Source organism: Panulirus ornatus, chromosome 65 (genome assembly GCF_036320965.1).
Source record: "Panulirus ornatus isolate Po-2019 chromosome 65, ASM3632096v1, whole genome shotgun sequence".
Lineage (NCBI taxonomy): Eukaryota > Metazoa > Arthropoda > Malacostraca > Decapoda > Palinuridae > Panulirus > Panulirus ornatus.
Window position 1 is genome coordinate 23,399,624 of NC_092288.1, and position 26,364 is coordinate 23,425,987.

A 26,364-nucleotide genomic window follows, 5' to 3' on the forward strand; every position below is an offset into this window, starting at 1 on the left:
GGGTTTGGTGTTGGGGTCTGATTTCTATGTTCCCTTCTCTGACTTTCCTCACTCACAATTCTTCTCAGTCTTCCTGCGAAGTTTACCCCATAATTGTTGATGGTTTAACACCTCATTCTTCCCTTATCAATGGGAGGACTGTACTCAGGGTTCTGTCTCGTCTCCTCTAATCTTTCTCTTTTCCAGCAAAAACTTTTCTTCAACAAAACAATGAAAGCATTCATTTACTGATTACTCATCACTGCAATCCATAACTTTAAAATCCCCTCCATTTCCTCCCTTTTGTTTGTCTCTTATCATCATCACTACCTCCATACAATCAGATTAGCACATGAGCTTCCAGCTGGACAAATGCAACCTATTCAAATCCACACAATTGAAAAAAAAAAAGTGTTTGCATGTAGCACTCACCACAAGGAAGTTGAGAGTTAATAAAAAATTCTAGAAAAAAGTGTGCAAGTTACACTGACCTTTATGTGCATGCTGGATAGTGTGCGAGTGTGCAGACTAAATGCCAGCAGCCAATATGTATGGGAAGCAAAAGAAAAAGACATCTACCTAGGCTACGGAGAGGTAACTGAAAGCCACTATAGTGCCAGCTCACTATGCTACTGTTAAAAGCCCTCCCATACCACATGGTAGTCACTCCCTGGTCAATGACTGCCAATCACCACCTACCTGTGAGAGTGCCAACCAAGCAATGTAGGTATCACAATAAACTGAGCAATAACCAGAGCTCGGATCTTCCTGACCTTATCTTAAAACATGTAAATGATGTGGCAACTAGGCAAGTGAATTTCAACATCACAAAGTCAGAGATAAGAAGTAGCTGGGATTACTTAGCAAGTGATAATCATGATAAGGTCTAATATAGATCATTCACACTCCCCTTCAAGACACCTGACTTACCGACAGGAACTCCCTCAAGGGTGCGGCACAGCAATAGAGCTTACATAACCAGTGAACTCTTATGCTGTTTCTTGGCCTTTAGTGCATCACCCTTAACAGGTCATTGGCAGAGAGCAAGTCTAGCACAGTGTTTGCAGAAGCTTGTACATAATGTTCCTATGGACTGCTTCTACCTAATGCTCCAGCCTAATGTTCCTAACTACTACTTCTACCTAATGTTTTTATCTAATGCTCCTACCTAGTTACATGTTTTGCATGTATCATGTGTGACCGGCATAATAACTAAAGTGTTCCCTTGGATAATCCAATGGCTTATGGTAAAAGATTTATCTAAAAGGGCATTTCATGAAATAAAAATGGGTGGAAACACAGTCCATAAAAACAAACAAAAAAGGCCACATTAGTTCACACTTGGTCTCTAGCTGTCATGTGTAATGCACCGAAACCACAGCTCCTTATCCACAACCAGGACCCACAGACCTTTCCATGGTTTATCCCAGATGTTTTACATGCCCTGGTTCAGTCCATTGACAGCATGTTGATCCCGGTATACTATATCATTCCAATTCACTCTATTCCTTGCATACCTCTCACCCTCCTGCATGTCCAGGTCCTAATCGCTCATAATCATTTTCACTCCTTCATAATTTCTCATAATTCATGGGAAGGTAACAGTTGACTCACCATGAGTACAGAAAGTAGCAGACGATTATTACACAATAAAGAACAAATAATTCTGACACACTTAAATCTGAAATACATTCACAATACACACTACTTGGGATATCTAATGCTGGACTATCCACATCTGAGAGAAGCGAGGCTGCAGTTGTGATCCTAACATCTTACAAAGAAAGGTGGATGAGGTAACAACATAAATAAAGAAGCTCAGGGTTACTCTTTATCAGAATGATGGTGTCATATTCTTGGAACTGCTTTTAGGCTGAGATATGACCCTAATCTCCCACATGGTACTGTGGTATATGACAAACCCCTATCATGTTGCTTCATCAGCAACTGACAGCTTCCACTGCTGTCATAGTGTAACCTATGAAGAAAAACTATTTTTGAGAAAGGTTTATCTGACATGCTCTACTCTTGATTTCTCATTGTCCCAGACTGACTGTCAAAACAAACAATTCATTCATCACTATTGTAAATACTATACACTTAACTATTTCTTTCACATGGTAATGAGGGGGTTAGTAACCCTGAACGAAAAACAAAACACACAATTACAAAGGCAGGTACTAAAAACAAACTTCTATGTTGAAATGATACATTAAAAAGGCCTTTTAATATCAACTTAATTATCAGCAGACCCATGCTAACTTAACTTAAATCACAACATAATGCTTTCCATAACTCTTCAAGACCACCTCAAATCCATCTGGTTAATGCCAAGATGTATTTTGAACCTAATCCTGATATCAATTCAGTGCACTGTACAAAGTTAAGGCTTCAGTAAAACATCTTGTGGCTTTATCGTATGAACCATCTACACCAAATCAAATAAAATTAAGCAGATGTTAACTTTAGCCAGGTTCTTCAAAGAAAAAAAAAAAAAAAAAAAAAAACTGAATGCATGCTGCTTCCCTTTACTGCACAAGACACTTTTTAATTCTGAATATACTTCTTTGTGAAGTCTGATATAAATCTTTGAATATACTTCTACACAAAGTTTGTTTTAAATCTTTTCATGACATAACAATGAAAATGATGACTTACCATTAGATTTGGGGCTGGGACATCTTTCCAGTGTAAGGTAAATGCCAACTTATGTTTATTACGATCTCCTAAAGGCTGGTCTGTGAAACATCTTTGCAAGAAGTCACTGACCTGAAGCAAGTAAAAAGCCCAATTACATCATTCATCACATTTCATTCATATAATTTAGTCATTCTACTCTATTAATTCTATCTATTTATCTATATCTCTTGATGCCTGTTCCCTCCAAGAACTCCCTCAAGATGATGGCCACAGCAAAAGAGCCTCAATAACTTGTGAACTCACACTGCTTCTTAGCCTGTAGTTCCTCACCCTTAACAGGTCACATGCAGAAGGCAAATCTAGTGCAATGATGCACTTAAAAGTATATCTATATTTTCCACTTTGATGTAAACTTCAGGAAATTATTAAGAATCAAGTTGTAACAATCCTACCATGTAAAGCAGAAGCAATTTACAATATCTTACCTCTACTACTGAGGAATGAAGGTGATTGACTGAGTATACAGGCCAACCAGCTTCACGTAGGAATTTACGTAACAGGACTAAGGAGAAAGGTGGCATGTCAGGATTAGCTGAGATAACCAAGTCATGTACTACTGCAGTCTGAAATTCAAGAGACCATTATTCAAGCAAGTAATTACAGAAATTTACTCAACACAATATCTACATATTCCCACCAGGATAGTTTTTCCCTTTCTTCATCTGTTCCTGGGCCTACCTCACTTGCACAGGAAACAGGAATCAAGTGTGAAAAAATCAACAAAATGGTCCTATTCAGTATATAAATACCAATAAAACAAAATGAGTTCACTGTCAACAAGGATGAGCACTATGATTATTCAATCTAATACAAATCAAACAGAAAGGATGTGCAAAATAAAAATGAAGCACCTCACTGTCTGTCAATGTAACAGAAAGCCATGCCAATATATCCCTATTGGAAGATAATGATAAATACGTTTTCATTAATTAGTTGCATATTTTCTACTCGTACGTGAAAAATGCTCAAGGATCATCATTACATCACTTAACAGAGAACTTCAGTCCACTGCCCAGGTTTCACTGGCAGTTAATCTGCTTGATAACCAATGACACTAATACCTTAAGTGGTAAGAACCAAACCTACATATACCTTTTACATAAACAATAGTTATGTTAAACTGATGTTCAACATCAATGATAAATTCTCTTACACAGATAACAGACATTCTTCTAAATTACTGACAATGATTTCATTACTAATTTCTTCCTCCTTCCTGACAACATTTGTTTGAACCTACATCCTCCTCTCATATAATCAGTCTTACTTGTTTACATTCAATTGCTACAGGGCAAGTTTTCACTTACAAAATACACGGCACAACACACCTAATTCATCAGGTGTTTACATTTTGATCTCATTAATTTCCCTGAAGTTTCAGAAATCCATTTCTAGTTCTGGTACATCAGTCTATAACCCACCATTCTAACTGACTGTGCATTCTGAAGCTAAGTTACATATCCTTTACACCATCATATCTTTGACACACCCAATATTCCTATACAACTGCACAAAGTTATATAGAATACTTGTTTTTTTTTTTTTTTTTTTTTTTTTTTATACTTTGTCGCTGTCTCCCGCGTTTGCGAGGTAGCGCAAGGAAACAGACGAAAGAAATGGCCCAACCCCCCCCATACACATGTACATACACACGTCCACACACGCAAATATACATACCTACACAGCTTTCCATGGTTTACCCCGGACGCTTCACATGCCTTGATTCAATCCACTGACAGCACGTCAACCCCTGTATACCACATCGCTCCAATTCACTCTATTCCTTGCCCTCCTTTCACCCTCCTGCATGTTCAGGCCCCGATCACACAAAATCCTTTTCACTCCATCTTTCCACCTCCAATTTGGTCTCCCTCTTCTCCTCGTTCCCTCCACCTCCGACACATATATCCTCTTGGTCAATCTTTCCTCACTCATTCTCTCCATGTGCCCAAACCATTTCAAAACACCCTCTTCTGCTCTCTCAACCACGCTCTTTTTATTTCCACACATCTCTCTTACCCTTACGTTACTTACTCGATCAAACCACCTCACACCACACATTGTCCTCAAACATCTCATTTCCAGCACACTTGTTAGTGTCTTAAAAAAAATCAATGGCTTGCTAACTTCCAGCATTCTCACATTATATTCTTCCTCTTAAAACAATCTAATTCTATTTACTTTATACACAGTAACAATGATAAGAAATAACTTCGTTTTACTCCAGGTAATGAGGAGGGAATGAGGAGAAGTGGGAGACCAAATTGCAGGTGGAAAGATGGAGTGAAAAAGATTTTGAGTGATCGGGGCCTGAACATGCAGGAGGGTGAAAGGCACTCAAGGAATAGAGTGAATTGGAATGATGTGGTATGCCAGGGTCGACGTGGTGTCAATGGATTAAACCAGGGTGTGTGAAGCGTCTGGGGTACACCATGGAAAGTTCTGTGGGGCCTGGATGTGGAAAGGGAGCTGTGGTTTTGGTGCATTATGCATGACAGCTAGAGACTGAGTGTGAGCGAATATGGCCATTGTTGTCTTTTCCTAGCGCTACCTCGCGCACATGGTGGGGGGAGGGGGTTGTTTTTTCATGTGTGGCGGGGTGGTGATGGGAATGAATAAAGGCAGGCAGTATGAATTATATACATGTGTATATATGTATATGTCTGTGTGTGTATATATGTGTATACGTTGAAATGTATAGGTATGTATATCTGCGTGTGTGGACTCATTTTAGTACCACACATCTCTCTTACCCTATTATCATTTACTCGATCAAACCACCTTACACCACATATTGCCCTCAAACATCTCATTTCCAACACATCTACCCTCCTCTGCACAACTCTATCTATAGCCCATGCCTCATAACCATATAACATTGTTGGAACCACTATTCCTTCAAACATACCCATTTTTGCTTTCCAAGATAACGTTCTCGACTTCCACACATTCTTCAACGCTCCTAGAACTTTCGCCCCCTCACCCACCCTATGATTCGCTTTCACTTCCATGGTTCCATCCACTGCCAAACCACTCCCAGATATCTAAAACACTTCACTTCCTCCAGTTTTTCTCCATTCAAACTTACCTCCCAATTGACTTGTCCCTCAACCCTACTGTACCTAATAACCTTGCTCTTATTCACATTTACTTATTCACAGAGAAGAGGTAGTAAAAGCTTTGCAGAAGATGACAGCTGGCAAGGCAGCGGGTTGGGATGGTATTGCAGTGGAATTTATCAAAAAAAGGGGGTGACCGTATTGTTGACTGGTTGGTAAGGTTATTTAATGTATGTATGACTCATGGTGAGTGCCAGGGGATTGGCAGAATGCTTGCAGAGTGCCATCGTACAAAGGCAAAGGGGATAAAAGTGAGTGCTCAAATTACAGAGGTATAAGTTTGTTGAGTATTTCTGGGAAATTATATGGGAGGGTATTGATTGAGAGGGTGAAGGCATGTACAGAGCATCAGATTGGGGAAGAGCAGTGTGGTTTCAGAAGTGGTAGAGGATATGTGGATCAGGTGTTTGCTTTGAAGAATGTATGTGAGAAATACTTAGAAAAGCAAATGGATTTGTATGTAGCATTTATGGATCTGGAGAAGGCATATGATAGAGTTGACAGAGATGCTCTAAGGAAGGTATTAAGAATATATGGTGTGGGAGGCAAGTTGTTAGAAGCAGTGAAAAGTTTTTATCGAGGATGTAAGGCATGTGTATGTGTAGGAAGAGAGGAAAGTGATTGGTTCTCAGTGAATGTAGGTTTGCGGCAGAGGTGTGTGATGTCTCCATGGTTGTTTAATTTGTTTATGGATGGGGCTGTTAGGGAGGTGAATGCAAGAGTTTTGGAAAGAGGGGCAAGTGTGCAGTCTGTTGTGGATGAGAGAGCTTGGGAAGTGTCAGTTGTTGTTTGCTGATGATACAGCGCTGGCGGATGATTCATGTGAGAAACTGCAGAAGCTAGTGACTGAGTTTAGTAAAGTGTGTGAAAGAAGAAAGCTGAGAGTTTCCAGCTTATCTAACTATTTATTGCTTCTACCTGATGTTTCTACCAAATGCTCCTCACTAATGTTCCTACCTACTACTTCTATCTATTGCTTCTACCATTTTGCCAAAAGGCAGGGGTAGCACATTGCACTCTCCACATGAAAATCTAGTTACAAAGAGTTGTGCAAGTTAAGTGTTAAGTGTTATGTGAGACAAGATTGTATGTCTGTGGACAGAATGCCCAAGTCATGTAAGTAAGGCACTGGAAAAAGACAGTTACCTAGATCAAAAGAGAACAACTCACAACCACTGAAGTGCTGGCTCACAGCCATCACTGATCCTCCTGATAACCTGGGAAGTAGTACCAGAATTCTTCCACCCTAGTCAGTGGCTGCCTACCAACTATTACCATTCCAATTAACAGCGACTGAATTAAGTGCATACAGCCAATCAATGCACCAATAAAAATCCCTGACTTCAATCTACTGTGCTAGGGTGAACAAAGACTTTAATACTAATACAACCATTCTCTAATTTTTCATGACTACTAAGATAATTCAAGTGAATTTTTCATGTCCACCAAGATAATTCAAGTGAGACTGTCTCCTCTCACAACTCCACTTTCCCACACAACATGCTTCCAATGCACACCATCTTAGAATATCAACATGACATCCCCATCCAAAATTCCAACACCCTCTAACACATAATCTTCAACATTTTTTTTTTTTTTTTTTTTTTTTTTTTTATACTTTGTCGCTGTCTCCCGCGTTTGCGAGGTAGCGCAAGGAAACAGACGAAAGAAATGGCCCAACCCCCCCCATACACATGTATATACATACGTCCACACACGCAAATATACATACCTACACAGCTTTCCATGGTTTACCCCAGACGCTTCACATGCCCTGATTCAATCCACTGACAGCACGTCAACCCCGGTATACCACATCGCTCCAATTCACTCTATTCCTTGCCCTCCTTTCACCCTCCTGCATGTTCAGGCCCCGATCACACAAAATCTTTTTCACTCCATCTTTCCACCTCCAATTTGGTCTCCCTCTTCTCCTCGTTCCCTCCACCTCCGACACATATATCCTCTTGGTCAATCTTTCCTCACTCATTCTCTCCATGTGCCCAAACCACTTCAAAACACCCTCTTCTGCTCTCTCAACCACGCTCTTTTTATTTCCACACATCTCTCTTACCCTTACGTTACTCACTCGATCAAACCACCTCACACCACACATTGTCCTCAAACATCTCATTTCCAGCACATCCATCCTCCTGCGCACAACTCTATCCATAGCCCACGCCTCGCAACCATACAACATTGTTGGAACCACTATTCCTTCAAACATACCCATTTTTGCTTTCCGAGATAATGTTCTCGACTTCCACACATTCTTCAAGGCCCCCAGAATTTTCGCCCCTTCCCCCACCCTATGATCCACTTCCGCTTCCATGGTTCCATCCGCTGCCAGATCCACTCCCAGATATCTAAAACACTTCACTTCCTCCAGTTTTTCTCCATTCAAACTCACCTCCCAATTGACTTGACCCTCAACCCTACTGTACCTAATAACCTTGCTCTTATTCACATTTACTCTTAACTTTCTTCTTCCACACACTTTACCAAACTCAGTCACCAGCTTCTGCAGTTTCTCACATGAATCAGCCACCAGCGCTGTATCATCAGCGAACAACAACTGACTCACTTCCCAAGCTCTCTCATCCCCAACAGACTTCATACTTGCCCCTCTTTCCAAAACTCTTGCATTCACCTCCCTAACAACCCCATCCATAAACAAATTAAACAACCATGGAGACATCACACACCCCTGCCGCAAACCTACATTCACTGAGAACCAATCACTTTCCTCTCTTCCTACACGTACACATGCCTTACATCCTCGATAAAAACTTTTCACTGCTTCTAACAACTTTCCTCCCACACCATATATTCTTAATACCTTCCACAGAGCATCTCTATCAACTCTATCATATGCCTTCTCCAGATCCATAAATGCTACATACAAATCCATTTGCTTTTCTAAGTATTTCTCACATACATTCTTCAAAGCAAACACCTGATCCACACATCCTCTACCACTTCTGAAACCACACTGCTCTTCCCCAATCTGATGCTCTGTACATGCCTTCACCCTCTCAATCAATACCCTCCCATATAATTTACCAGGAATACACAACAAACTTATACCTCTGTAATTTGAGCATTCACTCTTATCCCCTTTGCCTTTGTACAATGGCACTATGCACGCATTCCGCCAATCCTCAGGCACCTCACCATGCGTCATACATACATTAAATAACCTTACCAACCAGTCAACAATACAGTCACCCCCTTTTTTAATAAATTCCACTGCAATACCATCCAAACCTGCTGCCTTGCCGGCTTTCATCTTCCGCAAAGCTTTCACTACCTCTTCTCTGTTTACCAAATCATTTTCCCCAACCCTCTCACTTTGCACACCACCTCGACCAAAACACCCTATATCTGCCACTCTATCATCAAACACATTCAACAAACCTTCAAAATACTCACTCCATCTCCTTCTCACATCACCACTACTTGTTATCACCTCCCCATTTGCGCCCTTCACTGAAGTTCCCATTTGCTCCCTTGTCTTACGCACTTTATTTACCTCCTTCCAGAACACCTTTTTATTCTCCCTAAAATTTAATGATACTCTCTCACCCCAACTCTCATTTGCCCTTTTTTTCACCTCTTGCACCTTTCTCTTGACCTCCTGTCTCTTTCTTTTATACATCTCCCACTCAACATATTCTTTTAAAAAAAATTTTGTCTACTTGTTACATCAGAAACTATTCTATTCTTTCCAAGAAGTACCTCAAAACTGTTCTCTTCATACAGCTACACTCCAAACCCGCTGATTTAAATCTCAATAATTCTAACTTTGGCTCAATTCATATATATTTTGTCAATGTTTTTGTACAAGTTTTTGCCAAAGTGACCAAAAAAGCAAATGAAACCAAGGTGTTGAACTGACCCATGTAAGAGAGTCAAATTTTGATAATGAAAATAATCCAAATTACATCAATGAAGAACTTACCAATGCATTCAATAAGAATACAGGTTGAAGACCAGAATAACGATTAACAATAACTGCATTAATTAACCAAAAATACATAGAAACATCACTTCTACTTTGTTGCACCATGCAACAGCACAGTGAATTTATGTTTCTGTTTTGTAACTTTTACTATATTTGAACAAAATATTCTTTCAAATAGAGTATCAGGTGATATACACTGTACCAAGGGCCACAGGAAAATAAATTGGATTTCAAACCTCAAGTCAAGGGGGCAACGAGGAGTATGCAGAAAGAGAGGTCACTGTCTGCTAGAGGAAGTAGTCCCGAAGGTTTTGCATCAATACAAGGCATGGACCCTAAATAAAAAAGAACTGAAGGTGGATACATAGGAAATTAAATACTATGGGCCAATATGTGGTACGAGGAGAGTTCAAGTAAGAAATTAGAAGGTAAGATATAGGTGCAGTAGGGAAAGAGTGTGTTTATGAAAGACGAAAAGTGCATGCTGAAATGGTTTGGACAAAAGATGATGATGAATGAGGAGAGGTTAACTGAGAGGGTATGTATATGTCTAAGTAAAAAAAAGGGGGTGGGAGAAGATGGAGACTAAGAATGAAATGTAAGGATGGAGTTAAAGGAGTTTTATGTGACTGACCTGAATGTTTAGAAGAGTGTGAAACATGCACAGAATACAGCTTGATGGAGCAATGTGGTATACGGGGAGGAAAAAAGCTGTCGATAGGCTGAACTAAGACACGTGAAGAGGTCGGTTGAACTAAGACACGTGAAGAGGTCAAGGGAAACCAAAGAAAGGTATATGAGGCTCGGCTGTAGATAGGTTTTGGTTTAAGTGTATCATACATGGTAGCTAGAGAGTGGATGAGCAAATGAGGCCACTCTTCATCTGCTCCTGGTGCTACCTATCTAAATGGGTAATGGCAAAAAATGTGAGAAAACTATCAACATAAATAACTCTTACTCACTGTATCTGTATACCCTGATTAGGCACATAAACTTATAACTAGTAGGTTTGTAGCCAACTTAGATCATTTCTCAAACTTGCAAAATGCCATATCACCTGTAAAACACTAATTACTCATTAAATTTCACTACAGTGAGTGTCATCCAAGCTGATTGTGAAAGTTTAAGTTCATAAAAGAACACAGCAAGAATGACAGCTTATACTATTCAAGCAAGTCCCACAAAAGAGATTTGTAGAGCTCTTTCCAGATCTTTTTCCTTGTCTACATGACCTCAAGGGGTTGAATATCCTTATCACAATGTAAAGAGCCTTCGTACAAGCTTGAAAACCTTAGCTAAACTATCAATCTATATATCTGGTGCCCATTCCCTTTAGAAACTCACTCAAGCCACCTGAGCAAAACACAGACAAAATATAGAGTTCAACCACAGAAACATTCAGAACAGTCTCCTAACATCAAACAAGATTTGTGCTACCACACAACCTTTCCCAAATGTGTCAGTCTTCTTGTAAACATGAAATACTTGAATAAATGGTCACATCAACCTATTACAATTCATATACATGGACATAGCCCTCAAAGAAATGTAACTTCAAATCATGCTCCTCTAAATTAGTATGTAGGTCTTGTTTATTCCACATCAAGTTCCACTACACTAACTGAATTCATCACATATGAAGAAATGGAAAAAACAATTGTGCTCAAATTGTTATTACCTTACAAAAGTTAAATCATGCTGGAATCTTCTGTGAGAACAATGCTCAGCTCTGCATATTACTATGTTTCACCATTACAGGGCAAGGACAGTCATCATTTTAGTTTCCAATAAACAGCTACCAACAACACAGTTAGTTATCATTTTCATACTGTTCAAAAATGCATTGCAAAACTGTTAGTTATCAAATAATGACAGGCTTGTTAGGAATTTCACATATATCTAGATTCTAAGCTGGTCATGACATCATAGCACATTGTAACATCAATGCCTGTGACTTCACTGCACACACTAACTTCAGTGCTATCACTAATGAGTTCAGGTTTAGTGTAGCCAGGATGGAAAATTCAAGTCTGATACTTGCTGCCGCTGATGATGATGATAGGTATAAGGGTGAGGAAACATGGGAAAAAGGAGAAAGCTTTTGATAACTGTCACACTGACAGCCATGATCTTGAGGGAGTACCTCCCATGAAAGGTCCTGTAACCCTTTCAACATCTTTGCCAGTTCCTCTTGTAGTAACTTGAGTTTCCCAACCACTTCTCTGTGGTGACTAGCAACATCCAGCTCTAATGAACATTCCTGTAGATATCAATTATTAATGGTCACTCCCATAATCCACATTCATACACATCCATTGTATGGTATTTGTTTCATTCGTATGTAACATAAATTTGATTTATAGCATTCACAACATTAAGCAAGACATTGGACACCTCAGGATCCACTTTCTTCTTGAGTTCAGAAAGAAATTTCAGCTCTTCTTTCAGTGCCTTGATCACTCCAAGGATGCAGCGCTGCTGTTCAGCCACACTTATTGATTCACATGATGAAACGATGGCTTTTCTAGCTACAGCCAGACGATCTAGCTCAGCCTTCAGGGAATTCAGTCTAAAGAGAACTGATTCATGCTGTCTTCTCGCATCCATCACCATCTTTTCAACTTTATCCTGTTGTACACCATCGAAAGGTTTTCTAAAGTAACATCCAAATACACAAAAAGGAATAAATCTGAATAAATTTTTTAATTATACAACCACCAAAGATAACATGGGTTATCAACATAAAATATGGCAATGTATTCAGAATTTTTTATCTTTTAGCAAAACACAATAAACAACCTGCACAACCCTGTCGAAATGAAGACCATTAAGATCAGCCAGATGGTCTCCAAGAACAGTCATTACGTGCAGCACCACTGCCTGTTTCTCTTGAAGACTCATCTTGTTACGTGACCCAAAAACATGTACAAAGGTCAAAAGCCACACTTAGCATAGCAAATCACACACAGATAAGAAAAAAATCTAAGCATAAATAACTTAGCAAAAATTTATACAAAAAGTGTAATCTTTAGAAGTATACAAAGTAAAAATATTTATGATGAATTTACACACAACAGTAATAAAGAAAAATATTTCATGCATTTGAACACAGCAAATCTCCTTATGACCAGCAAAACCCATGCAATCAGATGGCATTCCTGTTGAAATGGTGCACTGATAAATGAATACACATGAGATTTCCAAAAGTTTTGCAATGTTCACTTCATTACATCCTTTATCTTGGATGCATTATGAATGGTCTGCTAACTGTCATGTATTCCAAACCAGAGCCAATATGTATAAAAATTCTCCAAATATATCACAAGGCATCCCTTTTGAGCATCCCTCCAAAACATTCCTGCCAATGGCAAATCACCACTGCATTACCTCAGCTCTGTCCTCTTATAAAGCTTGAGCTATGAAGATGCATCCTACCACTTCAATAACAATGATCAGACAGTGAAAAGGTATCTACCTCTGTCTTTCTCGAGTTGAAATGCTCACTATGTTGGTCAGTGTGGCAGGCGAGACTCACAATCCATAGCAAACAAGTGAATGAGTTGTGAAGAAGCTTGTCCTAGTGCCATGGGATCATGCACTTGACCAAGTAATCAGCCTGTATGCAGAGATACAAAGGAATTCAAACAGCAAAAGATCACTGGGTCTTTCAAGGCTGTTTGTGATAGCGAAAGACATCGGAAACTCACAGATTTGTGTGGTAAAAGTTTGACAGCAACCAGGTAATTCAAAGAGAATATCCTGAAAATTCTCATTATGACTTTGGAGGCACAAATAATGAACGTCATGGACGTAAAGCAAAGTATTTATCAAGTCTATTTCTAAATGTACCTACAGTACTGCTTTCAACCATTCTAATTGGCAATTCATTACATATGTTAACAATTTGTTTGAATAAAAGTACTTCGCCTCATCCGAGGTAAAATGTCCGCCCACCAGTCTGTTTCCACTACTACAAGTAAAAATTAGCTGGATGAAGTCATAAGTAACTTGAAAGATCACGATTATCAAAGCCTTTGATCATTTTAAATATCTAAACTTAAAACTGGATCACCTGTTAACCTTATCTTTTCTAAGCTAAAGAGATTCAAGTCATTAAATTTCATCTTGTAGAGTTTGTTCCTCTGTCCAGGAATCATCTTGGTACCTCAATGCTGTGCTCTCTCTATTCTGTTTATGTCTTTTTTAGGTAGCATGATCTAAACTGAACACAATATGCAAGGTGTGGATGAACCAATGAATTGTAAAGATGATTTCCCTTGACTTAAATTCAAAAGCCCTACCTTAGAAATCAAGAATTTTGTTCACTGTCGCTTCTTCAGTGCACTGCTTACTTGGTTTTAGGTCACCAGAGATTATTACACCCAATTTCTTTTATCCTTTTTTCCCTTTGCAGTTCAACAGAGTTCATACTGTAACTCACCTTTTCATTTTCACTACCGATATGTAAAACTTTGTACTTATCGATACTAAAATTTACTTGCCACTTATACAACCAATTCATAAATCTAAGTCTGTTTGAAGCAGTAGACATTCAAGTTCATCTGCAGACTTCTCTCAACTTTGTATCATCAATGAATTTTGATATCTTGCAACACGTGATTCTTGTGGCACTCCACTTGTTATATCTATGCCTATCCACTGTGAGGGTTGACCATTATTCAAAACACTTTGTTTAAAGCCAGTCAAACGATTCCCTGTCTGCTGAAGCACAATATTTGGTGCAAAAAAATGTGACCTACATTCAAATTTCATGTTCAAATTCAACTGTGCAAGCTACCAGGTGCTTCTGATAAAGAGAGGTAAACTGTTATACACAGATTACAGTATGTCAATAAATAAGTGAAAATAGTTCTCTCCACTAACCTCTGTCACCATATCATCTCATTGTACATTCTAATCTATGGTTTTACTGAGACAAATAATATCATCCGGGTATTGCTCCATAAGCCTGTTGGCTACATGTGATATCAAAATAATGCAGCAAGGAACAGAAAGCTAATAAATGATGTTATCCATTGTTTTAAATTTGGTATCTTGGTACCTAATGCCATGTTCCAAATGTCCAATGCACTTCATATCGGCCAATAGATGAAGTCAATGTAATCGATAATAATGAACTCAAGATATCAGCAACCAAAATGCTCCTCAAGTTGCCCATATGATGACCCCAGTTTTGATGAAGATTAAGATGAACATGGATGTTTTCATCTATGCATGACATGATTTAGAATGGTGGATGCCCCTGAGTAGTGACAAAATAGTCATCCTTTCAATAGCTATCATTCCTCCCTACCTACTTAGGATTGTACAGGAGGATGCCAAAGAACAGAAGTTTTCAGAATATATTCATACCTTAACGTAATCTGCAACAGATCCTAGGAATATGGGATGTTTAGGATGAAATGTGGAAAGCTAAATGCAATACTAGTTGACCTACAAAAGCAGTCTCTGCTCTGGAGAAATGTGGTAGCAACTGTTTTCCAGTCATAGTCTGACTGGCGAGGGACTTGATAATCCATCTTGAAACTACTGCAATGACAAAGATATAATTTCATAATTTACAAACACTTAAAACCTGGTTATGCAGTACTATGAGATATGATGGTTTTTCAAGTTTAGCTCTAATAGTATGAGAAGAGACCAACTCTGCCTAAATGATGTGCCCGTGATCAATACTTGTTACTTTTCTTAAAACAAACCTTTACATAAAACTTTACCGGGGTTGACGTGCTGTCAGTGGATTGAATCAAGGCATGTGAAGCGTCTGGGGTAAACCATGGAAAGCTGTGTAGGTATGTATATTTGCGTGTGTGGACGTATGTATATACATGTGTATGGGGGTGGGTTGGGCCATTTCTTTCGTCTGTTTCCTTGCGCTACCTCGCAAACGTGGGAGACAGCGGCGCAAAAAAAAAAAAAAAAAAAAAAAAGACTCGCCAATGTTAGTGATTTTATTTAATACCCAAATAACTCAAAAAGTGCTAGTCTCTAAAATACAATAAACTGAAGAGAACACAACAGGCAACAACTACAGCATATGGAAATTCCAAATAAATATATTCTTACTATTCTTACTTATCACTCATATTTTTGAACCATTATCTTAGCAAGCTTTTAATTTGTACTCCCTTGACCAAATCCTGAGTGATACCTGTACCTAATAAATTTGGACTATACAATACAACTCTTTATTGTTTATAAAATCATAACACAAAGCCACATCACATAAATCTATTTCAAAAAAAACCTGTCATGAAATGTTCAACAAAATAACACCTTAAAAGGGTCCAGTTGGAAAAAAGACAGAAGACAGCACGATAAAGATCAGCAAGTTACCATAAACAAAAAGCTAATATATGAAGACAGCATTGAAAAAATTATCGAGTCTGGTAATGAACTGTGTTGACAGTGAGAACTTTCACTGTCTGAGATGATAAGCTAGCTTTTGTACAGTTCCTTTAACACTAATTTGATATTTTTTTCAAAACAGTGCTCTGGTGTGCTCCAACAGGACTATACTCCTAGTGCCATGTAAGCCCCTAAGAGAAAGAATATCCTCACAAAGGAATGCATATAGTATGCACTATGTCTACATCTATTTTCTAAAGAGGGAAGTTCTAAAACTGAATTTCTTTTCAGGTCATATAAGATTCATCCCAAAATAGTTCAAGTCAGACATGCCTTAACTATACAACCATCGATCACTATACAAAAATTCATGAAATGGAAATTTGCTTTAATATAACTTACAGGTGAGGAAGAAATTTGGAATCCCTTCCTTACATAATAGCAAAAATAAAACAACAAACTGGATTCCACTTCATATTCGCTGTCACATGCTGAACAGACAGTCTTTCTAGTACAGATACTATCATTATTTTTGTTTCTGTGCCTTATTTCAATATCATTACTAGATAATAACATCCATGAATTTATAGGTGTTTGAAGAAGGTTTTCTGTATTCTGAAATACAGTTTTATTACATCTTAGGATAAAACTTTCTGTATGGATGAATCACCAATTATACAATGGAAACCTACATGAAAACCTGTTTTGCTATACGGAATTTCAATATACAGATAACTTTTCAAGAATATATCTGTTCTTAATAACAGGGGATGTGTTCTTAATAACAAGGGATGTGTGTATTCCACAATTTTCAACAATGAAATTAGCAATATGTAATATGAGGACAGTTCTAGCTCCCTGCAGACAGGAAATCTAAAAACTGTTGGAAGAAACAGGAAGGGCATACAATGCTGATTTTTAGTGAGACTGATGTGTAAGCAAAATAAAGACAAAAGCACTCTAAAGAAGGTTACTGCAGAGTCTAGTATTGGCAAATCTGCTTTCTACAACATTCAAAGAAGTAAGAAGATAAGGACACATGCCCTGAAACATGAGGAACCTTAAGCAACACAGAATCAATTCAAGCTTCCAAACATATATTCAAAATACTTCATATAACTTTTCTATGCTGAATCATTAACCTCTCTATATACTTCCTCTATATAAATTTTCATAAAATGCCTCTCTGCCTCAACTAAATTAATTCTGGATGTTCAAAACAACAAAATCAAGCACCAACTTTTAGCACTAAGAGACGAACATATTGAACATGAACACAGATGGACATGCAGATTCTTTTCTAAACCTCTTACTCATTAACATTTTCCATACAATCAAATGTCAAACAACAATATGAAGCACACAAATAACAGTACATGATGGTCCATCCAGAAGGTAAATGAAATGTCTATCAAGCCTCTTAAACAAAATGTGACAAATATATCTGACAAAACAATGGATACCTCAGCATACATAACTACAGCAGAGACAGACGGAAAAAGTAGCAGGGCACAGAACGAGAAATCTGCATTCCCTAAAGGCCTATGCAGAGTCTGACAATGCAAGGCAGATCAGCAAGTGTTCCATCAGTGTGGATCTGGCTAAACAATCACCAATAAAGAAAAAACAGTTACTTCATGTAACCCATACGAGTCTTCCCAAGGACAAACATAGTTCTTCAATCACATATAATGATTGCTGAAAATTTCAGATGAGTTGCAAACACTTTCAAAACATTCTATTTCTTAACTACTTGTATATCAATGTGACCATGAAAACACAAATCTATTACATTTAGAAATATTGGAATTTAAAGCGCATGAAAACATCCAACATATTCAAAAATCATTACGAGTATAATAGAAAATTTTGCTGCTCCCATGATCTACGAAATTTTTCATAAACCTAGTTCTCTTAAAAAAAAGGGTAAAAAATGAATCACTGCTCAATCTTTAGTGATCTTGACACCTCATTTCTGACTCCCTCCACAACCATTTAATTTACAGCCCTTCCCATCCTTAAGACCAAAAACGATGGAACCATCTCATCCCATAGCACCTCAGTTCATCCCCTCCATTATTCTCCCTAAACTACATCATTTCCTATTCACATGTATTCCATTTCTCTTCCATTCTGACCTTCAGAATCCTATCCTAAAACTACCTCTCATCTTGATAAGTAAGCACTTATCCTAGTATTACCTGTAATTTCTTTACTGGTATTCTTCTCTCTTCAGGTTCCTTTTCTTGCATGCATATAATAATCTCAAAGCAAATATGACATATTCTAGTCAAACTATCCTAACTCTGCAATAAATAACTTTTAATGAATCCTTGATAATTTACCTTTAGTGGGGAGGAATGCGCTGCTGCTCCAATAACTGAGACTGGTGCGGTGGGGGTTACTGTGGATGAGACCCCTTTATTTCCCTGTAACTGGTCTAGCTGCTGCTTAAGATGTCGTAGTCTCTCTAGCAAAGCCTCTTGTCTCACTTCCAGGGCAAACATCTCCTGACTGTTCTGTACATAGAAGCAAGATATGTTGCTGGATACCTTCAGCATACATCTGACCATAATGTGCTAAATCCATTTTTCCCCTAAACAGCTAAAACCCTTGCTAATCATCAGGAGCTACTTAATTCATTCCACCTAAAAATGATAGTTTCATACAAAGGAGCCAAATACTCAGGCAGGTCTCTAGATGCTTCAGCCACAGTGCACCTCCCATCCCGATTTCTGGCCATATCTCCCACTCATCTACTGGCTTCCTGCCATCATGTTACACTACGTGGAGACAGTGGAATATGATAGACCTTCTTCTGGAATGGCCAGATATAGTGAAGATAATACATTAAGACTTGGAGAGCATGAATCGAGTAATCTTTTTATCCCATCATAAAAAATAACTCGACAGTAGAGACAGCTATGAAGATCAGGGTAAATGTAGGAGGTAAGGTAAAGTATGTGAAACATGTATAAATCATCAGAACCAATGAAAATATCACATAACTTCCCCTGGTGGTCAATATTTACCTTATCTTCATTTTTGTTTCAAATATGTGTTATTGTTATGACGAGTTTATATCCTGCTGCTGAGCAGCCATATGCATTCATGTACACTGCAATGAAGTATATAAAAGGGCACAAATGCATTCCAACACGTGGTTCACTGTGTGTCATGATTATTTTCATACTTATTAGCCATTTCTCATTCAAAGGAGGTAAGCCAGGAACAAATGAAGAAAAAGACTCATTCAATCACTCACATCCATTCACTAACTTTCATGTTTAAATGCACCAAAGCCACAGAACCCTATCCACAACCAGGACCCACTGACCTTTCCACCATTTTCCAGTTTCATATGCCTGGTTCAGTGCAATGATAGCATGTCAACTGTAAACGACGTCACTCCTATGCCCGCCTTTCACCCTTCTATACGTTTAGGCCCTGAGCATTCAATATGTTTTTCAATCCATCCTTTCACTTCAGTTTGGTCTCTCCTTTCTCCATGTCCAGTCCACACCTGACACATGGATCCTCTTTGTCATCCTCTCCTCACTATTCTTTCTAGATGTCCAAACCATTTCAGCACACCCTCCGCAGCTCTCTCAATGATACCCTTCCTATAAATTAACCCTCTCTTACTCTATCATTACTTAATCAATCCTCTTACACCATAACTTGTCCTTAAATGTTTCATTTCCAACACATTTACCACCTTCCATATACATTCTTGGGATTACTCTACCTTCAGACATAACCATTTTTGCCCCTTCTATCCACACATTCCTCAATACTTCCAGAATGTTCACACCATCACCTGCCCTTTGACTCACCTTTACTTCTGTTATTCCACCAACTTCTGCAGTTTGCAGTTTCTCACCCAAACCTGCTGCCAGCACTGTATCATCAGCAAACAACTGACTCACCTGACCCCCCCCTCCTCCATGCCCTTCAGACTGCATTCCTGCCCTTCTCTCCAAGACCCTCGCATTTACCTCCTTCACCACCCTATACATAAACAAGTAGAATAGCCATGATGACATCACACATCCCTACTGTAGACACAGCTTCCTGGAACCATTTACCCTCCTCTCTACCTACTCCTACACACATAACTTTCCTGACATCATGATATGGCAGATGTTAATGTAGGAAGATTTCAATAAAAAAATTTAATAAGGTAAACCTCAGCCCCTATGCAATGAAAGGTAAAGTTTTACTGGTTCCAGTGATTTCCTAAAGTATTACACCAATGTTAAAATCATCCTCAAACTTTCTCTGATCTTTATGGTCAAGAAAAATAGATGAAAAAATTATACAGAGGATATCCAAAGCCCCCTGCATTTTTCTGTTCATAGTATGGACTACTTCATAAGAAAGTCGATTATATTCCACAGTCCATTAGATTCCAAGGTAAGACTACACTACAACTTTCCTCTTGACCAACATTCTCTGTTCTCAATTCAGTTCGACTCATATGACTCCTAAAATCTGTACATTACTCTGCATTTCTCTGCACAAATGCATACCAACACCCTCACTTTATAATAACCTTTTTTCTCTGATAACTGAGGGAAAAATAATACACTGTATCACGAATGAAAATGCAAGATTTATTCCCAAAAGCTAAGGGTGTTGTGTTGGTACAATCATCATTTCTTGTTAGCATTTATCAAACATTTAGATGGTTCTCATCCACCACTGAGCTGCTTACTTATCTTGGGTGGTTCTTCTTCCAACTCTCAAGAGTAGAATCAAAACCCTTCTGCCTTATCAACTCTCTTCCTATCACCTTCCTTCAATGATCCTTTTCCATTCACAGCAATGGTGCTTTCTCCGCACTACTCTACTGTACTATTTCGGCCACTGCTGTCCAATACTTTCATTAGCTGACTAGCTGTCTATGTGTGTCACAGTCTTCATAAATAATAATCCAACAATTACAATTCACATATGACTTTCATGTGTCAATATTTGCAGACGAATCTAGTTGAATGGTATAGTCTTTTAAGTAAGAAGACATGATTTGCAGCCTCAGTTACCCCAAGGTGTTGAGAGTGGAAGGATTCAACTTTTGCCCACCATCCTCATGTTTTTGATATTTTTGCCATTTCTGTTCAAGTGACGTTTTTTTGTCTACCAGTAACAACCACTGGTCCTAAAAAGTTGTGCCAAGGAGAAAAAGCCCATCTACTTGCTTGGAAGCAAGAAAATGTGTCTACAAATGATATTTCGATGTACTGGCAGAGTCAAGTTCACCATTTGGATACTTTTTTATTTATTTCTAACATATCTCTCTTAAAAGCTGGGCCTGGTCAGACAATAACTACCAGTAAGGTGACATGATGGGGATGGGATTTTAAACCTATTACACTTCATCAAGTTATCAAGGATGACTAGACCCAGCTTTTTGGAGAAGGATGACAAAATGAGGAGGAAAAAATAGTGTTCAAATGGTGAACTCAGGCCGGCCAGTACAATCTGAAATATTACTCGCTTTCAAGCAAAAGAACATGCCTTTTCTTATTAGGACAATTTCTTAACATGACCTATCGTTGTAAGTGGTAAAAGATATATAGATATCCTAAAGAATAAAGCAGAAAATCACTAAACTCAAAAACAGCAAGCAAAAGACGCATCCCTCCAATCTCAATACCACAGGGTAAATGATGCAGCAAGTTATGTCATCTGTCTTCTAAGGTAATACATGCTGCCATCATATGATATTCCTAGCATAGGCAACTAATAAGGTTTGTTTCGCATTGAAAAAGAACAAGCATAAAAATAATTTCTACCCCTCTCGCTATCAAAAACTCCTCACAACTCTTAGTTTCTCCTTTGGCTGTTCTGTAATTCCACCTTTTGACTCAATGGACATACATGGTATTACTGTAACATCCACTCTTTCTTGGAAATCCCACATTACAGGAATAGCTAAGTCTGTCTCTATACAACTGGGTACCCTGTTTAGATGTTGAAACTTCTCTTCTACACAATTGCTCTGTTTATAAAAGGGAATGATTTGTCCTTGTATAGAGTACTGCTCTCACATTTGGGGTGGCTCTAGCTTGCATCCTTACTTGACAAAGTTGAGTCAAAAGTGATCCACCCTAAAAACTGTCCTAGGCTAACTTCCAAACTTAACCCCCTTCCCTTGTGCCGCAGTGCTGGTTCACTTTCCCTCTTCTATAGGTAATGCTGTGGTTTTTGCTCCCCATAGCTGGCTGCTTGTGTGCCCACAACACCAACTACACCTTGCAATACTCAGCAAGCTGCTGCATCATACGATTATTGTGTGGCCATTGGCAACTCAACTGCTTCTTTCCCTAAGCATCAAAGCTTTGGAACCTCTCATGTCTTTCCCAAAAACTTATGACCTGGCACATTTCAAGACAGATTTTTGACTTTCTCAGAAATTTGTAAATACTTTCCCTTGTCTTTTCTTTTATCATTTCACAATGCTCTCTATATTTCAATTAGGGCCTGGCCTTGACATGGACTTCTGTCTGTGACTAAATCCTTTATATAACAAAAAAAATCAAAGATATTTTTGATGCATAGGTAAATTGATATATTTTCAAAGAGTGCATAGGTGGAAGTTAAAGATTAACTTTAAAAATTTTGATAAAAAAATCAGCATGTACCTAACCTTCCAAAACTAAATTCTAACACTAACTAACCTTCCAAGTCAAATCTTATCATTCAATATTCTGGACACAAAAAAACAGATAAACCCATGACTTAGCACCATTCCAACTAATGATAAGTATTAATGGACAACAAACTGAGCAGCCATTCACACTACCACATCAACTACCCATATGCAGCCATTCCATGCCATCCAGAGAGCAGACCATATCAATGTCAGTATATTTCTACAAGAAATCTCAGCTACTAGGGAAGGCTGTAAGGTTTTTGCATGTTCCATTAATTCTTTCACTCCTACCTACTTTTACATTAATCAGCGCCACATTTTTTCTGATACGTGACAAAGTCTTCAGGACCTTCTTCCCCTACAGTCTAGACTCATCCCAGGCTACTGGATTGGATTATTGAGTGACCAAGGTATTGGATACCACGTCCTACAGGCCTGACTCGTTTGGTACAACTTGTAAATACTTGTCCAGGGCATTCAAATGTCTTCAAAGGTGCAATCAATGATGTTCCTGATCGCAACATGCATTTTAATATCTTTCGCCACAAGCAACATATCTAATGTCAAAATACAAATTATGGTACTCCTACTCACATTCTGCAGTTTTCATTGTATTCTCTAAACACTACACAAACACTACAGAACATTATCACTTAACATTCAAAGTCGGCTTTGGTGCACAGCTGAGCAGGTAAATGAGTAATCTGACAACTTAAGGATGCATGTGTTCTAGCTTTAGGATCTTCATTCTTGTCTTGCAGAATTGGTTTATGATATAAATTTAGAGATGAGATTTTTCTATTTGCACAATTCTTGTATGACAATAACCCAACAATGAGGAGACTCATGATGAAAAGGGAAAATATAGGGTTAACAAGAATTCAAAGCACAATAAAAAACAATAACCTTGATTTTGGGGCTAAACATTATACTTAGTCAATGAATAAAAAAATTCCACTCACTTCAAAGACCACACTTTCATTATAATATCCAGTACATGAAACCCAGGATAATAAGTCTGGAATTTCCATAAATATGTCATCTCCATTATTTTCTTTCACTTCCTTTCAAGCAGAATTTAACATCATTAAATGATGCCAATTTGTTCTCTGATAGAGACTGAACAACAAAATGTTTTTCAAGGATTGGTATATCCAAAAGGAACACGAGTCTAAAGGGAAAAAATGTGATTGTTGCATGTTTTATAATCTTTTTTTTCTTTTTCTAACTTATGAAATGTTATTGATGAATGATCAAATGACTTGTTCAATCTTGGAGATGGAACAAGTGTGTGAGGGACTAGTTTATAAATCTGGCATATATTTACAGACAAGGAGGCAACTATTTCCTTCCTCCTTTGTCATCACCTAACTGGCAAGACAAACAAGTATCCACAGTATAGCACATGGCCTACAGTAGGCAAGTTATAACAATTCATTTCCGCATCTTAGCATGCATTATACTATGCCAGTCACCGAAAAGATGCTAGCTAATAACATACATCCACCTGACCCTTTAATGTAATTCAACAGAGCTTTAATCAGTTAGACAATTAACTGACAAAACCGATCAAAGCTCTATAGAATATGAACAAAGCACCAGGTGGATGTATGTTGTCAGCCAATCACAGGTCCAGTAATGTGCAAAGGAGCGCAAGAACCGAGCAAGCCACTGGTACCTTCAAGAGGCCATAAGTATCCTTCCAGTTCATGTCTTAGCCTATGAATTTTGACGAAAGTGGTATCAATGGATCCTTTACATTCTGTACAACTGATATATAGTGCTATTACCTGAACATTCCCTCTGCTTCAAAGCTCTGCCCACTTTGTGGGGACTCCGACTAGATGGAGTAAAGAGAAGCTATTTTACAAGTAAAAACTACCCTGTATATAAATCATACATTATGCAAGGGTTCCACTGGTAATACTTTCATTAAAATCCAACACCTAAAACATCTGTGCCCATAAATTAAGAAATTAAATGTAATCAATAAATCTGAATGTTTTCTAAGCCCTTATATATAAATAGGGTTTTTATGTAATAATAAACCCTGAGATAAAAATGAGAAACAAAGGAAAATAAAACAAGATTCCCATTTCATCCCACCACATAACGATGTTCCCATACCAAACCAACTGATAAGGATCCAAAGTCTTTAGGCCATTTCGGTCAATCTGCTGTCATGTTTTCTAGGGGCCACTAAATGCCAATATCCCTAACTCCAAAATCTACGAAGAATGCTGTAGGATAAGTAGGAAATATCCCTATTAATATGAAAGAAGGCCTTGTTAACAAACAAAACTCTTGATTATGTTAACACAAATGCTTTCCTACACGAATCATCTGAGTTTGTTTCACTGTTTTCATCATGTAGATGTGCAGTGGTACTTTGACCCAAAATATGGGTTTTCTTCAAGGGAAAACTATGTCGGCAAAAGAAAGTAACAAAATATAAGAACTTAGAAAATAAATAAGCCTTTAACTTACACACAGGGAAATAATGAGCTTCTGGTTGAAGCAAATTCCTGATGTGGAAAGCGATACACACCCAAGTTGATATGTTTTGAGACACTTAGCTCTTTTTAAATTAGCACAAACCCCACCTGCTCCACATCTTCAATACTTTTAAAAATGTGTATAGCACTTCATCATGACTATGTTATAAGTATTCATGCAGTGAATTTCTCTGGACTTTGTTTTTCTGGGAGATCCCCCCCACACACCCCAGACTCAAAAGCGAAGGTTATGCAGCCTCTGCTAAGCTACACCAGGCAAGGCTTCCCCTCTGCCATGCAGCACTGAACACAGGGACACTGCTATAGCAGGGCTGTAGCATAGGGGTGGTCTGTGGGGAACAAGTGGGTGGCTAGTAAACCTTGACGGCCCACCTTACGCCTCACTTGAACTTACCATAATTATAATAGGATGCAAAACATTAAATGCAACCATGATTAGTTTATAATTCGTCATTCACACAGGGTATAATATTATAAACTTTCATGCCTACCAGCTGTCATGGATCAAACTGTGTCAAAGCATCACTATCGAACAATTGGAAAATTCCAAGGGCCAAACGTCACTAAATTCAGGCCAAGCCCCATGTGAAAATATGCTTCCACCACCTTCCCTACACTCACTGTAAGGACTAAAGGAGCCGTTTTCATATAATACCTGAGGTGCACTTTTTACACGTGTTGGGTCATCACTGTAAGAGGCGAGGTCCACTCCAGACACACGGTTCAGGACCTCCATCTTGTACATGCAGGATGGCAGCTCCACCACGCATGGCACCTCCACTTGCCTGGGTAATTTGTACATGGTTCTCGTGGCCCCACAAGCCCACTAGCCTCACTAATTTCACACAGGGGAAATGATATTTGTCGCCGCAGTCGCACCTCCCGGCACGGTTTAATTTCCCTTTCTACCTTTTCTCCTCGGCACCAAATGGAGATTTATCAATGACGTCATGAGACGTGACGTCACTGATTTACATGCAATTATAACAACTTTCTTATGCAACGCCATTCCCGGTTGCCTCAGGCTGGAGTACGTCGGAAATGCACATTACAAGCTCA

General features: G+C 38.5%; 1 protein-coding gene across 6 annotated transcripts in view; it reads right to left on the reverse strand.

Moving 5' to 3' along the window:
• Nucleotides 1-26,364, reverse strand: part of LOC139746592 (uncharacterized) — a 56,147-nt gene that overhangs the window by 13,723 nt on the left and 16,060 nt on the right. The window contains exons 1-7 of one of the 6 annotated variants that reach the window (XM_071657991.1): nucleotides 25,961-26,241; nucleotides 18,477-18,650; nucleotides 12,562-12,663; nucleotides 12,157-12,390; nucleotides 11,804-12,022; nucleotides 3,105-3,242; nucleotides 2,638-2,748 (exon numbers count right to left, since the gene is read on the reverse strand). In XM_071657991.1, coding sequence (XP_071514092.1) covers nucleotides 2,638-2,748; nucleotides 3,105-3,242; nucleotides 11,804-12,022; nucleotides 12,157-12,390; nucleotides 12,562-12,663; nucleotides 18,477-18,650; nucleotides 25,961-26,107 — 1,125 coding nt within the window. In that variant the 5' untranslated portion in view covers nucleotides 26,108-26,241. Of the gene's footprint in view, nucleotides 1-2,637; nucleotides 2,749-3,104; nucleotides 3,243-11,803; nucleotides 12,023-12,156; nucleotides 12,391-12,561; nucleotides 12,664-18,476; nucleotides 18,651-25,960; nucleotides 26,242-26,364 lie in introns of those variants that run through there. The other 5 variants (XM_071657995.1, XM_071657993.1, XM_071657990.1 and 2 more) reach the window with 5 other exon arrangements.